The 16,490-nt window shown below is 39.0% G+C and overlaps 1 protein-coding gene across 1 annotated transcript in view; it reads left to right on the top strand.

Moving 5' to 3' along the window:
- Positions 1 to 16,490, top strand: part of COL24A1 (collagen type XXIV alpha 1 chain) — a gene marked incomplete at both ends in the record, with an annotated part of 135,534 nt that overhangs the window by 107,203 nt on the left and 11,841 nt on the right. Inside the window, 14 exons of the mRNA XM_080348930.1 lie at positions 941 to 994; positions 1,463 to 1,570; positions 2,613 to 2,666; positions 3,411 to 3,464; positions 4,395 to 4,451; positions 6,177 to 6,230; positions 6,919 to 6,972; positions 7,079 to 7,132; positions 9,254 to 9,307; positions 10,955 to 11,062; positions 13,509 to 13,616; positions 15,106 to 15,213; positions 15,301 to 15,354; positions 15,643 to 15,705. Of these exons, the coding sequence (XP_080205056.1) occupies positions 941 to 994; positions 1,463 to 1,570; positions 2,613 to 2,666; positions 3,411 to 3,464; positions 4,395 to 4,451; positions 6,177 to 6,230; positions 6,919 to 6,972; positions 7,079 to 7,132; positions 9,254 to 9,307; positions 10,955 to 11,062; positions 13,509 to 13,616; positions 15,106 to 15,213; positions 15,301 to 15,354; positions 15,643 to 15,705 (984 nt within the window). The remainder of the gene's footprint in view (positions 1 to 940; positions 995 to 1,462; positions 1,571 to 2,612; positions 2,667 to 3,410; positions 3,465 to 4,394; positions 4,452 to 6,176; positions 6,231 to 6,918; positions 6,973 to 7,078; positions 7,133 to 9,253; positions 9,308 to 10,954; positions 11,063 to 13,508; positions 13,617 to 15,105; positions 15,214 to 15,300; positions 15,355 to 15,642; positions 15,706 to 16,490) is intronic.

Raw genomic sequence — 16,490 nt, 5'->3', positions numbered from 1 at the left:
AGCAGTGCTGCTGTGCCTCAGTGAGACAGGCAGGTCTGGCAATTGGATATTTGGAAGGATGTGGTTAGCTGGGGATTTTTCATGTTTTCCAATGGCAGCTGCAGAGCTGCCTTCCTCCCCAGTCATCCTCCCGGGTGTCTGGGAGCGTTCACATCACGGTTTCGATTTGATCTCCTAGGGATGCAGACAGATCACAATATCCTGTTTTGAAAACAGAAATAAGTTTCCTATAATCAGTTGTCTGAGAGTTTTGTTGAGGGTGAGAGTAATATTACATTTTCCTTAAATGTTTTCCTTACGCTTCACAAATCAGTTTAAACTCTATTTACCCTGGCTTATCACCACAATGACTCAGAAAAAAATCCACTCAAACAAACCCAAATGTATCTCCCTTTATCTAAAACTGAAGCTAAATTACCTCCTCTAACTCGCAGAACTTTTGGGTAAATTGAAACTGGTGAGCAGTGGACACATCCAGCCCTTTGGGAGAATCAGTTTTTGAAGTGACGGAGAAGGCAGCGGGGCTATAACTCCATAGCACCCTCCACCTGCAGGCAGCACAGCTGGCTTGACAGCCCCAAGGTTTCCTTAGTTTTCCTCTGGTTGTGTATTGTATTACTCTAAATTCAGTGGTTATCTTGAAGCAATTTTATTCCTAAAGTAATGTTTTGTCTGTGGACAAGATGTGTTGGATTTCCCCCTGCCCCGATTTCAGTGCATTTTCACTAGTTAGATAAGTGATCCCTGACGCTTGCCCACTTGTTTCTGCTGTAACTTGAAACAGTCCTACTAACTTGCTCACAGCCACAGTTAATGAGAATTTCCCTCCCACCTCTCTGCATTACAAAAGCCTACTTAGTTGTCCTATTTGGAGCACAGTTTAAACATGTTTCCAGGCTTTTCTCAATAATTTCTTTCTCTCTCTCTAATAAATGTACAGGGCCCTGAAGGAACACCAGGAAATCCAGGTCAGAGAGGCCGTTTAGGAAAGAAGGTAGTATTTTTCTTATTCCCCTTTCCTTTTATCTGAAACGTGAATTTACACTACAAAATAATTCCATTAAACCAAGTCTATCCCTCGTTTATGTCATGCTTCAAGACAATTTTTTTCTTGCTAGCCATAGCAATTAGAATTGTCATCATTCTGCAATCGATAACATACAGGACCTTAGGAAATGTAAATTTGTATCAGGATGTGATTTTTGCAACTCAGAACAGTTTCTGCTGCTATCAAAAATGTTAAGCTTTGGCTAAAACAAAACAAAATCATGGAAAGGCTTTAGCAAAGGGGTTTTTTCGTTGTGGAGTTCTGGGTTCAGGCATTCGAAGAACTACAGCAAATGACATCCGTCAGTGTAATACTCCTATTGAATAATGCTGTTACACACTTTGATTAAGCATAAACTGCATTTTGAAACCTAGTGTCAATCTCATATTATTTTTAATACAACACCACCAACAGGGGGAAAAGGGACAAATTGGCCCTCCTGGAGAAATTGGACCTGCTGGTGAATCTGGCCAACCTGGAGAAATTGGTCCCAAAGGTGCAAGAGGAACTCGAGGTCCCTTGGTTTGTACAAAACGTGCTTATTTAAAAGCTCATGTATTTATGGTTTAGCAGAGTTCTGTCTCTCCATGGGAAGAGGCAAGTCATAGTTGTAGCAAGCATAATATTTACTGAGATAGCTGGAGATGCAGGCAGTGGTCTTCCCGGCCAGTGCATCCCGATATGTACCCAGGTCTTTCAATATCAGAATGAGATCTGTGCACCTTTCCAGACAGAAACACGAACCATGGCCTTGGGAGGAGTTGTCTCATGCTCCAGTCAGGTTCCTGATCTGACAGTCAGAGGAAGAGGATGGCAGGGCATGGCATGGAATACTTATTGCCCCACCATCCAAATATAATCTCACTGCTCTGGCTGTTTCTTAAACCTTTCCAGTTCCAAGAACAGAAATCATGGCATTTGTTATTACATAAAATGAGCTCTAGCTGTGGCTGAAACAAAGAATTTCAGATGAGGAGTGCTACTCCTGTTGAATGAGAACCTGATGCAAACTTAGCTGAATTAAGTGTATTTCCATTAACTTTGATCTCCTTTCATCACAAGCTCCCCAAGCTTGCTCTATGCTGTGTGACAGATGCACAAACACGTGCAGCCTCTGCACTACTGAGGCAGCGTGCCCATCTCACTGCTCCAGGGCCAGTAAATGCAGCGCTCTGTCCCTGAACACATGAAGTACAGAAGTAAAGTAACTGTCGGCCAATATTTTCAAGAGAAGGACTCAGTTTCCTAAGGTGGTTCCATCCTCAGCTTCTCTTGGCATTTATAAACAGAGGTCCTACGCACCTTGGAAAGCTCAGATCCTTTTGATCTTAGTTATGCACAGGAATTATAAAATTAGGACTGAAAATATTGACCATTTTTTCCACAGAACAGGGAAAAGCCCGATATTCTTTATGAAATGAAGTTGGATGTAACAAGGAATTTGTCTGTGCTTCTCAAATCTCAACATTTGAAGATTTTTCCAAGTGATAACTTAATAAAGTCACCATTGTAACATTTTACAAGGGAGGTCATTTTTTTTATCACTGGCTTTTGCATTTAACAGGGACGTCTAGGAGGAATGGGACCTGAAGGGGAGTCAGGAATTCCAGGTTATGGGGTGAGTTTTTTACTGAATTCATCTACACACACATCCCTAAGTAAATCTGTGGTTCTCTAAATAACTTCAAACATCATGGGGATCTGTATGTAGAGTACACAGATATCTTTCAGAGTGTCAGATAGTCACATATGTTTTTATGACACGATTGCCTACTCAGAAATGTTAGCTTTAGCAATGATGACTGGGTTTTCTGAGTTCGCAGATTTGAAACCCTTGTTTGTCCAACGTATCTCACCCTTGTGAATGAAGTTCCTATGAAACTACTACAGCTATTCATTATAAAGATTGTTCAGCAAACCACCACCTCTGCTTACTGTCTCGCCAGGCAGGTACCAGAACCTGATTGAATTACGTTGATTGAAGGACATAAGGATATTGTGGCTTTCACTGAAAAATGTGATCATCATTGTGGATGGATTGAGTCCTGCTCTTACAGACCAGACTGCCATGTCTCTTTTCTGAATAGAAACTGCCATTAGTTGCCCTAACTCTGAACTGAGACCCAGCTCGACCCTTCACCTGCATCCAAGCCCTGCCAGACCTTTGGTTTCCCACTGTGCACAGAATTTTTCCTGCACACAATACCTTTTCTGCCTGGACCCATTAATTTTGTGCCAAGTCACTATTTAGCATTATTAGCAAGCAACCAAAAAAATAATAGTAACAAGCAGCTAAAAGAAAATTTGGAATTATTTATTTATTTGTTTTGGAACTCATTTTTGGTCTGTTTGCTTCTTTTAGGGTCACCAGGGTCCTCCAGGGCCCCCAGGGCCTCCAGGACCCAAAGGAGAAAAGGTATGAATATGGATTATACTGTCTTACAGATTAAATAATTATAAAGGCAGGAAATGTTACTGCATGCTCACTGCTTTTCACAGCATGCAGCGAAAGCCACCTGCAATATTTATTACTATTGTGAGAGAATATGAAAAGAAATGCAAAGCTGGGGAAATCATTCATAGTCAGAGTTCTGAATGATACCGTTCAAGGAATCACAGAATGTCAGGGGTTGGAAGGGACCTGAAAAGATCATCTAGTCCAATCCCCCCGCCAGAGCGGGAACACTTGGATGAGGCTACACAGGAAGGTGTTCCAGGCGGACCTCTGGAGATAATCTAGTCCAACCCACCTGCTAAAGCAGGTCACTTCTGAAAAACCACTCTGATGCGCTTTGGAAACCCTTAAAGCATCTTTGCATTAAATGTTGGTCAATATAATCTGGAATAGATTTTTTTTTTAATTTTTTTTATTTTTTTTTTTTTTACTATTAGTTTGAATAGCAGTTGTTCCATATTTAAGATTTGATAGAGTTCAGGCTGATTGTTGGAGTATTCTGTACACTCATTTTTCTATATTAAGTCTATTTCTGAAAACAGTGGAAGAAATTTTCCCTTTTCCTTTTGTTGAATACCTTGTTTATCCTTTTTTTCATTAAAGAAAGAAATGGTTACATGGAGGTTGTTCAAATACTTTGTTTTAATAGTTGTGTTTGAGAATAGAGCAAATACTTATCTTTTTTTTTAGTCCTAAGTGTCTTTAGAACATTTAGGTACATGTTAAAATGGAGTTACCATTTCCACCGTATTGAAACCATAAGCATTGTGTTCACTTTGAGCATCTATACAGTATGCTTTCTGGGTGTTCATTAACATTTGAACATGTGTGCGTTGTAGATGAGGTTGAATGTCCAAGTTAATATTTTTTTTACACTTATCTTTATTTTAGGGTTACCCAGGCGAAGACAATACAGTCCTTGGACCACCTGGGCCCATAGGTGAACCAGTAGGTCTTTCTTTATCAAAAAATTATAGTAGTGCTTCTTAAGACAAGAACCAGTGTAGGTTCTTTCTGAAACATGATATCACTGTCTCAGGAGTCAGTAGCCCCTTGTACAAAAATGTAGAATGATGGTCCTTTAATTGGTAATCTCCCTCTGAAAAATGCAGATGTGCTCTTTCCTGCATAAGAGTATGTGCCCTGTGTTTAATTATGCTCATGCCACTAGTCTGAGTTCAGATCAGCACATTTAGAAACAGTATTTTATCCTCTGTGTTTATCCTGAATTATACTGAATTGCTTTGCTAACCAGAAATGTTTTGACTTATTTAATTATCAGTACAAAGCTAATTTAGCTGTTTTAGAGAGAGCTGCATTTGTAACCATGTTTTTACTGAATTTGTGTGTGGGTATCTCTTGGCAGCAATTACAAATATGTTGTTTCCCCCCTAATCCCCCCCAAGATGCTATCTCAAAATCTTGTTAAAAGTGTTTCATGTTCAGGCTTTGATTGTGCCAGAAGTAATACTTGTACAGCCTCCTTCTCTTCAAATAATCTTAATATGTATACTTCACCTCCTCAAAGGCAGGACTGTAATACCCTGATGTAACTGAAGACAGAGTCTGGACTAGGTTCTTAACTTAGTTATGGTAATGCAGGACAGAAGGGACTCCAGGCAATTCTGTTGTAGCCAAACTGGCTCAGTAATGATGACTTCTCAAATGTCACAAGCAGGACCTTTCCACCTTGTGGATTCCCTTTAGGAAACATGCCATGAGGCTGCTGAAACCTTGGGCAGTGTACAAGCAGTTACACAATGGTATCTGTTGGTGGATATGCGCTAGAAGTGGCTAATCTATTCATTTGTGAACTGTACAGATACACCTGCAGTTACTGATGCCTGGTCAGTTTTTCATTATGTGCCTTTACTTAAGACAGGTGGGAAAAACGTAGTCCCTTATTATTTTCTGAAAGATATCCAGCCAATCCTTAGATGAAGTCTTGGCCATTATGTTCTATGGGCATAATTCCCTATCCCATTGTTTTTGCTTTGACTGAGATTTGATTCACTTTCTGCAATGACAGAAAATTCTGGGGAAAAGTCTCATTTCCTGTGAGACTAGAGTAAGGGCCTTTCCCTAAAGTTGACCTAGTGAAGGGTCTGAGTGCAGCAGGAAGAACCACATGACCCACAAAAATCCTGCTGTCCCCTCTGCTCCTGTGCATTTATCATATGTACAAGGCATGCTGAGGGTTTGAAATTGCCTTTTGATTAGGATAAACTTCAAAATCAAAGCAGATTCTGAGTACAGCAAGTCATTTCAGAAAAGAATCCAAATTTCCCTGTGTTTTCCATGTATCTCTTGAAAATAAAGTATCTTCATTTATTCATGGAGATTTTAAATTCAGATATCAGAAATATATATGGGTATAGACCTGTAGAAATTCTGCTGAAGTCAGTACTCCTGTTTTATTTATGCCAATGTAAGGTCTCTCTTTTAGTTTCTACGAAATATTTTATACAGTGTCAACTGCCTGACTGCAATGCGTTTTGTTTAGAAAAAAACCCACATTTATTCTTTTAGACAAGCTAACTTTAGTATTTGTTATCCTCAGTTCTGTCGCGTTGGTTAGTCTGTTTTGAGAGAAAACCCAGCTTTCTTTTGGTACTTCACTACTGCATTATTTCAGTTCACCTGTTATAATTTGCTCTTTGGTTTTCTCTCTAGGGTCCTAGTGGTGAACGTGGAGACAGAGGAGAACCTGGTGATGAGGGCTACAAGGTAATACCTCTTGCTTTTTATTCATTTGAACATGGTATGTTATGCATACATATGGAGTAGTGGAGCAGAAGTATTATCTTCTCTTACAAGTATGTGGAGATGCACTTACTGATGCTTCACTGCATTGACGAGCTCTTAATAAACATTGGAACATCTTTCATATGGAGAGATGATCTCAAGAGGTCCCTTTTAACCTAAACAATTCTGTGATTCTGTAATACTGAATGAATAAACATTTTTCTCTGAAATTCAAGCACTATTTCTTTGTAAATCTAATCCTAACAATTATTCAATAACTGCATTCAGTCTTTCAGCATATACAAATGGGATGGTAACTCATCCTAATCACCGATGCAGTTTGCTGAAATGCAATGGAATAGCCTTTCTGTCACACAGATAATACAGACAGACATAGTAATAAATCTATGAACTAAATATTATCTATGCTCACAGAAGTACAGAAATGTTTAAACAATATGTAATTCCCACTGGCAGTTTCAAGAATTTAAAGAAGAGCTCCCCAAGGTCTGATCTCAGGAGAGCTGAATGTACTTTATCTAGGTCGTGTCAGTGAAGCTGGGGCCACCCAGCACCTCTCAAGGTGGGCTTGACAAGGAAATCTATAGCTCACTGAGCGTGACATCCTGAGTGACTTGTATTGCAACAGGTTATATTTTCTGCTTCCCAGGGTCATATAGGTCTTCCAGGGCTTAGAGGACCTACTGGACAGCAGGGGCCTCCAGTAAGTGTTTCAAACAAGTGAGATTTCTCTATTGGCTATTGAAAATGTGTTTTCATGTGCATTCAATTTATTCTTTTTATTTATTTAATATATGTTCTTTCCAAAGGGAGAGCCAGGTGAATTGGGAGAGCAAGGGCCAAAAGGAGAAAGAGGTTCAGAAGTAAGTAGAAAACAGGAAAACAAAACTGCACTTAACTGGAATTTGTATGTTTTTCCTGTTCACTGACTATCCTTGGAAAACTATTGTATAAGACTAAAACTCAGTGTTTGGGTTTCCTTTTCATACCTGCAAAGACAATAAAAATTTAGAAGGGAAAATGCATAATGATCTGGGATAATAATTTTGTGTTATTTGGTAGGTAAGTGGTTTTACTTTGGAGCGATACAAAGCATTATGAGAGGGTCTTTTGGAAACATTCGAGAGATATTCAATTATACCTTAACTGGGCATAATTATCCATTTTTACCCTGAAATTCCTCACAGAAAACTAGCTCTGGTAGGCACCCAGGATTTTACTGGTCTGGTCTATAAATGAAGCTTCCCGGCACTGGACTCCACTGAATTTTCAGAGACCTGGAAATAAGGAATTTGCTACAGAATAGTAGAAGAATAATCAACAAGCAACTCGTGAAAAAAAAAAAAAAAATAAAATGTAAACCTTTTCCTTTAGAAATAATTATTCATCTTGGTACTGTGTTGAAAATTGCCAAGAGTATTCTTCCATGGGATGAATTTCATTGGCCTTTGAGATTTCAAAATATTTAGGCTAAAAGTTTTCTTTTCAATTGCCATTGCAAATTAAACAAGATATTTTGTCTGAGAAGTTCCATAGTGCAACTCGGTTGGAGTTTCAGAATTTTCTAGGTAAATGCAAGGATGTGTTGTAGATTAGGAATAGGGAGCTGGAGAAGGTGACATTGCCAGCATGTAGTCTAGCCATGCACTCAGATATATTGCCTTTGACAGACCACTCACAGCACATGATAAAATCAGTCATTCCTCTGTCTTTCCTTCAGAGAATATATTCTATGTGTCGCAAATGCCCCTCAGATTAAAACTGCCATTTGCAAATATGGAACCAATGTCCAGCCTGGAGCAACCCATAAGAGCCTAATGGTTTATGTAAAAGCATTAATAGTGAAAACGTTCATTCAGTCTTAACTTGCTGTAGCAGGCCCTACAAAGTTAATCCCATAAACTGCAACTCTGAATCACCTGGGTTTACTTTATGCGTTCAGAAATTTTAATTAAAACAATAAAGTTCTCTGAATATGCATGTTCCAGTTTTGATTGGTGGACTTTTTTATGCCTTTCTGAATTAAAAAAATGTATTAAATTAAGGAATAGAACAAAATTTTGCTGATTTAATCATATTTATATTAATTATAAAACATTTATGCTAACAATGACCCTAGCTTTTTCACTTTCCTGCATGTTATGTAGTACTGCAGCATAGTAGTTTAGTGTCACTTCTGCTTCAAGAACAGTGTTTAAAATAACTAATGCAGAAAATCTTGATCTATGCTAACAAATGTTATTCTTGTCCCTGCTGTCCATGTGGTTGTATCTCTTAGAGGTAGGATAAAATTCATACTGTGGATCTTTACATTCTGTGAAGAATACCCTGTAACCAAAGTTCTCTGAGATGCTTTTCATCCATTCCGAGCTTTTCTTCCCTGGTGCTTGGCCTCCTGTGTCACTGAACCACTTAAGAGGGTGTTATCTTCTGTCAGTATCCCTCAGTTTTCTAAAACTACAGATTCCTAGATTGGTCAAGAAAAAAAAAAGTCTGATTTAAGTAAATATTATTTTTTGTTTACATCTTAGATAAAAAGTCCCTAAAAAGGATAAAAAGGACCCTAATGTCCTCTAATATTCTCTTCCACATACACTCAGTGCACCTATAATACGTTAGTGCTTTTCAGGACCTCCCTTTTTATAAAAGGCACAGGCAGTGCTGTAAAAGCCACTTCGTTACAGAGATGTGGCTGAGAGAGGAGGAATTGCCAGATTAATAGTGAAAATATTTTTATGCCTATTGTTGATGGAAAAAGTTCTGAAAACTACGCTCTACCTAGTAGGAAAAGGAAAAATATATACAATTCTACCAAAAATGCAATCATTTCTATTTGAAAAACTTTCTGCTCTCTCCCAAGATGGAAATAATCTGGTCCAAGGCCAGGCAATGAGAACATGTGTACTAGAAGGGTACGGTTCTCACTCTTCTTGGGGGACTGAGTTTAAGACATTCGTCTGTTCACATGTATTTGTAACTTTTAGGGACCCACAGGGAAGAAAGGAGCAACCGGTCAGGCTGGCAAACCTGGAATTCCTGTAAGTAACAACATTCTAGAGTCTATCTTCAGGTTATAAAACAAAGGAAATAATAACTAATAAAACCAAAAGTGAGTCGTGGCAGTGGTACCAGAAAGTCTTGCACTCACTCTAAAGAACCTCCTTATTATTCAGGAAGTGTAAAGGAACCCCTGTGAAAATAAGAGTAATTTTTGAAACTGTGTTAAATCATACTGAATTGTACTTAGTTACTCAGCACATGGAGTGAAGTGCAGCTAATATAATAAGGTCCTTCCCTTGTAAGTAAATTTACCTAATTAGACCAATTTTGCGTGTGGCGTGTAGTCCATGTGCAAGTTATCACATTATGTTGCACAGAACTGTACTACTGTTCAGTCCTGGCTCCCATCAGTTCTTTGAACAGCTGCAGCCTACAGAAGCCTGGATCTGTGTGTCTGTGATGGATACAGCTGGCAGATCCCTCGAGGTTTACTTCTTTCTCTTGCACGCCCTCCACTGAAATTTTCAATGCTGTTTCTTGATTTACTGTAGAGAAGCAAACTTGTATTCCCTTTTTCCCTGAGGGGGTAAAATCAGGAAGCAGTAGGTGTTCTGTAAACGTAACCAAGAACAAAATGCATCAGAGCTATTTTGGTCCCCTAGTAAATAATACCACGCAAGCAGATGTTGTGTAAAAACTTTTACTGCCTTACGTCAAAACATTGTCAGTAACCAGAGAAATGCAGCTGCTTCACAGAGCTTGTACCTTCTGGGCAGAGTGCAAGAAGAGCCTTTTGAAGGCAAGGACACTGTCTTTTGTAAATCCTCAGCTCTTCCCTCTGGAGGACTGCAGAGAGAGTGTTGTTCAGCAAAGGAAAAGAGGGAAAAACGTGGAAAAAGTGAGGAGGAGAGACAGTAAAACTGGAACTTGAGGAAGTCTCAAAGCATATCTCAAGTGCAAGATAATTCAGCAGTCAGAAGTTAGAAATAAGATTAAGGTGGCATGCTTCTCCTATTATATGTGGCTGTTGTTAACTGTGCTTTATCAACTAAGATGTGCTGTAGTTAGCATATTTTATATTTCTGAAAAATTGCACTCATTCAGACAGAATTGCAGAACTCCAAACCCATTAAGATAGTGTATGGCAGTATAAAGGGAAAAAATTGTAATGAAAAAATCACTTTTCCTTTGGGGGATGTGACATGAGGCTTTTTCATGCACGTATAGGAACAGTCAGCACAAACCGGTCTAATTAGATGCATGTATGTGTTTTTGATATGTACAAATTTCAACAGCAAAGATTTACAAATCTACCGTACAGAATATCTAGTAAAATGAAGGCTGAACGGTTATACAGTTGGTTTTTTTACAGGAATAAATAGATTACTTTATCAGGTTTCCTTGCTTCACTTTAAGAACCAACTCTCTCAGCCATTTTCCAGACCTGCCATGCAGAGGGGTTGTGCCCATGGGTTCAGCTGAAGACGCTCAGAGCACAGCAAGTCTAAGGTTAAACCAGCAGCATTTTAAACCAAACATCCTAACTTGGAGCCCTCTCTGCAAATATTCATCCATGTCACCGTGCTTGCTATTATGTAGGGTTTAGGAAGTACTGTGACTGTAATCTAGTTCGGTGATGGTGAAGAGAGCCAACAGTGCTATATTCGATTTGAATTTGTTTCAAGGGAAAACCAGGGCCAGCAGGGCAGAAAGGAGCAGTTGGACATCCTGGACCAGAAGGCATTCCTGGGAACACTGGCAAGCCTGGCCTGTCAGGAAAGCCTGGCCCTAAGGTAAGTTGCTTTCAACATCGCCCCCCCCTTTATGTCATTTTGCATTACAAGTTTTCTAAGGCTAAGGTATTTCAACAGAAGGAACCATTCTTAGTTCCTTCAGCATCTTGGAAATGAGACCAATTCTTCATTTTCTTTGTCCTTTGCTCCTGATATTCTGGCCAGGATGTAAAGTCACCATAAAGGAAATGTGCTGTCAGAAGAACTATTTCATTAGCAAATGTTAGTAGTAATCAAGTGAAAATGCTTTCTAATGAGAGACTTCACAGTTCTCTTCCTGAAAATGAGCCACAAACCCCAACTGAAACTGTTTCTTTTCAGGCCCTGAGATAATTGCACATTTTCTTTATTGTCTTTGAATTTGTAATGTATGTCTCTCCACCTAAGGGATTACAAAGCTTTGCCCAAAACCGGTAGAAAAGAGTATTAGGTAGCTGAGGTACTTGGGAACATTGTTGGAAACAGACCTTTTTGTCTGTCTGTTCTTTGCTGTGGGCCAAGGGCTGTGACCTGCCATCTGCTGCTCTGGGAGCAGTGACACAGCTCTTCACTTGGTCACTCCAGAGAGGAGAGAGACAATTCCTTTAGCTGTTGACATTGTTGACAATCTGATCACTTTGATTTCAGGTATAGTGATTCTCAGTAGTTCTAGTTAGGAATTAATGAAGGTGCTGGAGGCACTCTCACAAGTTTTAATATCCTATCTGGTTAAACAAAGGGAAAATTAAACTAGTTACCCATAGGGGGCAGATAGACCCTATTCGAGCCTCTTCAGTGTCACATCATGTCCACTGAACCTCTTTCGAGTACTTAAAATTCTTTGGAGTTGGATTTAGGAGTACCGCCTCAAAGAATTCTTACATTTTTGCCTTTTCACTCAAAATGTCGTATTTCATATTAAAAAACTCCATTACTCCATATTAACAACATATAGTAAGTTATGATTTGTAGTAGAGAGGCTTTTAACTGACTTTTGCCACAATGAATAAAAAGAACAGAACTTATGCTATATAAGTTTATCTCCCCATCAGTCTATATACAGAAGCCTTGAAAATCACATTTAATATAAAAATCCTGTTTCATATAATGTTTTTATTTCAATGAATGCTTAACAGAATGCCATATGAAATAAAAAAGAACATATATGTACATATGTATATGTTTCTACTAAAAGGCATCACAGAAACCTTCACTCGAATGGTAGCAAGTATTCATTTTGTATTTTTTAACATGTCAAAATTGGCTTAACTCCATGTACTCTGTAACAAGATTTTTCATTAAAAATAGCTCATAGTCTGATGTTCTCATACATTTTCATAACAAATGTTCTGATCTTTCTTGATATGGTGGAGTTATTGCATATGAATCCCTACAGTATGTACACAATATTAGCAGTATGTCTGGTATTTATAAATAAGCATGTTGAATTTTGAATGTTTCTGTGAGAGAGTAGTCTCATTCTATTTCTTGATGTGGAGTTCCTTCTTCTCGAAAAAATTAATACTATGAATCGCGACAGTGTTTTTATCTCATCTGTAATGACTGAATTTCAGGATCTTGTTTTCAACAAAAGGATGTAAGCTCAGAGTCCTCAGACATCACACAACACTCATCTAAGAACAATCTCAAGGAGACATCTCTAATTAATGGATATTAGTGCTCTCTTCCTGCATATTTCAAAATAGAGTTGGCAAATAATTAGACAGAGATCGGCACTAAAAGCTATTACTCTGAACAGGCAAATTTGCAGGTCTGTGAAAAATTTTAAGTGTCACATAAACTGTTGTCTATGGTTCCCCATGGGAGGTAAAAGCAGTCAGTGGTATGCCCGTGAGTGCTTTCATATGCACTTGAATGCACAATTACTGTGGACAGAAGTTTGCTCACTATTTCTAGGTCACTGATGCCTAAGCTGGTGATCCAGCTGGGCAATGTTCCTGTTTAGGAGGGTGCTAACAGGGAAGATGCCTTGCATAAGCCCACTGAGGCAACTGATTCTCTTGAATGTTCTCAGAAGTCTTTTAAAGGTCTAGGTAAGTGATCTCACACAAATGACATCAGGATATATTTAGGGTAGGACAGAACAAGGTAAAAGATGAACACTGAACTGAACAAGTGCAATGGGCTATGACATGGTTAGTATTTGCTTTTCTAACAGTGGTGACTTGTTAAACTGTAATAACTTGACTCCTCAGAAGCCTCAATCCACCCCACAGTTAAAACACATGTAGCTTTGTTGCTAAGGATGATGGGGTTTTGTTTTCAGAGTATTAGCAAAAGTCCAGGTGATACTGCTGATCATTGTCTTTCCGTATGTTTTGATGGGTGTCCATATATACAGAGCACATTAAGTGGCATTGATTTTTGTTATATGCCTGTTTTAGCATACAATGAAAAAACATGTTTGGCTGTTCTGCTTGTAACCAATTATTTTTGATTTGTTAAGGGTAATAAAGGAAACTCAGGCTTACCAGGTCTGGCAGGTTATCCTGGAGCTCGAGGTCCCAAGGGATTGCCAGGCATGCCAGGGCCCATGGGAGCACCTGGACTAAAGGTACACACATGGGATTTGTTGGTTAAGTACAGTAGTACTGATACTGCTTAGTCTTCATACTGCATCCAGTGGCTGTGGAACCACCTGGCTACTGTTAATGACGTGAGTAACTGTTATCAAAACTTATGTGAAGGGTAAAAGTGCAAGATGTGCTGACCTCGTTCCTATAAACTGTAATTTGAAAATAGAGTTCCCAATCCATCTGGATGCTATTCCCAGCTCCAGGAGCCACTCAAAACACTTTGTTATTTATTCCCCCAAAGCTTTAGGGCCAAATGTTTCCTAACCTTCTTTTTAAACATCTGAAACTGCTGCAACTGTAACAGTTTAGATGATCTGAACATCTAAGCAATCTACTATCAGAGAAGTACTATAGTTTCAAGCCTAAGTCGCAAGTGTCGGGGCAAACGAGCATGTCTGAGATGTTCATTTATCACAGAACTTAAACTGTTCTTGCTCAGCCCTGTCAGAAAGAAAGAAATTTGAGTGCGCTCCATTTTCCAGCCAGTTCCTGGTACCCAACACTACCGTATTTTCATATCCTCATATTGATTAGACTCATTTCAGTGGTAAAAGAATCAAAGAATGGAAACATGACAGATCATTTTCACCATTTAGAATGGGATTTTTCATCTAAAAGTCATGATTTGCAGTGCTCTATGAGATATTGTTGGTAAGCAGTTTTTAAAACCTTAAGTTACTTGAAAACTGGGGGAAGGAAATACTGTCTGTATTATCTTTGAATGAAAATATTTTAGTGTAAACTGTATTCACTATTTATAGGGTCTATTGCCAGGGCTCCCAGTCTGGTTTTCACTCCTTTGTCTAGACAATGAGCCGTAGGAGGTAATTCCTGCTCAGAAATTCTTTCAGGCTCAAAAAGACGGGGAATCAATGAGGTGATGAAAAACTCAGCACATAGCACAAGAGAAGTGTTAAGAGTGAACACACCAAGTCAGGCCTAAAGTCTGTCTGTCCTAGCACAGCAAGGTAACACCTAGGAAAAAAACATTCCTGCAAAGCAAGCATGAAAGGCCTAAATTGCACGTCAGTAACCTCCTGAGCCAGACATGGTTTCTATGCATTTGACAGTTCCCAAAGGACTTATCTTGCTTGAACTTGTCTAGTTCTCATTTGAATCAATGTAAACTTTTATTCTAAACAGCAAGGAGTTCCACAACTAATACTATGCCTTGCTCAGACTATTACTTTTTAAATTTACTGTTCTGTATTTCATTTTGTGAATTTCAGTGCTTGTACTGGGAGATACTGTACTGGAAATGATGTTTCCAAGTCAAGGAACAGTCAAGTCACATCTGCAATTTAGTGGAAGTATAATTCTTGAAAGCAATACTGATGGACATAAAATGAATGGAGTAGGTCTATTTCTTAGAAAGCAAGCATGTTGCACACTTCTGCCAGGAAACCACTCTTCACGTTTATAACTGTCATAATTGTAATAAATGATACATTATCTTCCTATTCCCAGGGTGAGAAAGGGCTTCTGGGTCATCCAGGAAAGCGAGGCAAAAGAGGACTTCCAGGATCACAAGGTGACCAAGGACCAGCAGGAGCTGCTGGACTGAAAGGACAGACTGTATGTAATCACAGCTCTTGATGCAACACAAGTAGTCCAAGAGTTACCAACATGCAATAATAGTAAGGATGATTGCTCCTATTACAGGGAGAAGATGGAGACCAAGGTTTAATGGGGTTTCAAGGATTCCCAGGTCCAAAAGTACGTTCTCATTATTTTCTGTTAGATCTTAAGCTAGTAAATGAGAATATTAGGAAAGCATAGAATTCATCAGCTTTAACAATAATTTGTTCAAAATCTGTTGGAACTGTTGGAACGTTGTAGACAGAACTGTGTATTCCATGTCCAACGAGGGACGTTTTGTGTCAGTGTGCTTTGGTATTTTCACTGTTACTGCTCTTAGAAATTATCTTCCACTGGTTACAAGAGATTGAAACAAGTGGATAGCTAATATCCATGTTTGCTTAAACTGTTCCTTTGCATTTTCAGGGTCCTGCAGGGGACATTGGCTTAGTTGGAATTCTGGGCCCAAAAGGTCCAACAGGCCAAGTTGTAAGTGTTTCACTCCCTGAAAGAGATTGTCAGGATGGCTTGCAAGTGGCACATGTTTTTAATTTCCTATTAACAAGGCCAGAATCCTCTAACCAAACCTTTGTCTCTGAGACTACGGTTTCGCTAAAAGCCCTTTGCCTGTTCTACAACACTGCTCTGGTTGCAACAGGGGTACAGATACACAAGCAGAACTGGGCTCTTAATCTTGAAGGAAAAGAGCAAGTTTTGCTGACAAAGTGTGGCTTTCCTAGTATAATAAGGCACAAGTAGCCTTATTGCTGTCATAGCTTTGTCAATTGGGGTTGAACATTTTATTTCATCTTACTCGCAGCAATGCTGATTGTATAACAGCAAAAGCAAAAAGGGTTAGACTTTGCCTGAAGTAAAACAAGAGTGGTGCTCCGGCATTATTGATTTTTATTAATAGGTAGTCCTTTTATTTTTCATAAACATTTCCTTCTTACCTGTAAGGTTACTAACCTGCATTAACTCATTCTTCATGACATTCTGCTTTACTACTCACCAAAAATGTGGAAGCATCTTTAGCATTTTGTAACGTCGGGGAATGTGCAACCAGCTCACAGCATCAAATGAAAAAGGAAAGGCTGCAGCATGGAAGGCCTTCCTACAAAACCTTCTTGTCTTACTGTTGCCACTGCCATCGCAGAACTGAATTAGTTCAGTTAGCCAGATGCAAAGCAGCAGCTTTAGGGGCCTGTTCTAGTAGCATGTTTCTTTTCCTAAACATTCCTATACCAGATGAACGCTGGAAATGAGCCCTTTGC

The sequence above is a fragment of the Nesoenas mayeri genome (genome assembly GCF_963082525.1).
Source record: "Nesoenas mayeri genome assembly, chromosome: 8".
Taxonomy (NCBI): Eukaryota; Metazoa; Chordata; class Aves; order Columbiformes; family Columbidae; genus Nesoenas; species Nesoenas mayeri.
This window is presented reverse-complemented; position numbering and strand designations above follow the sequence as displayed.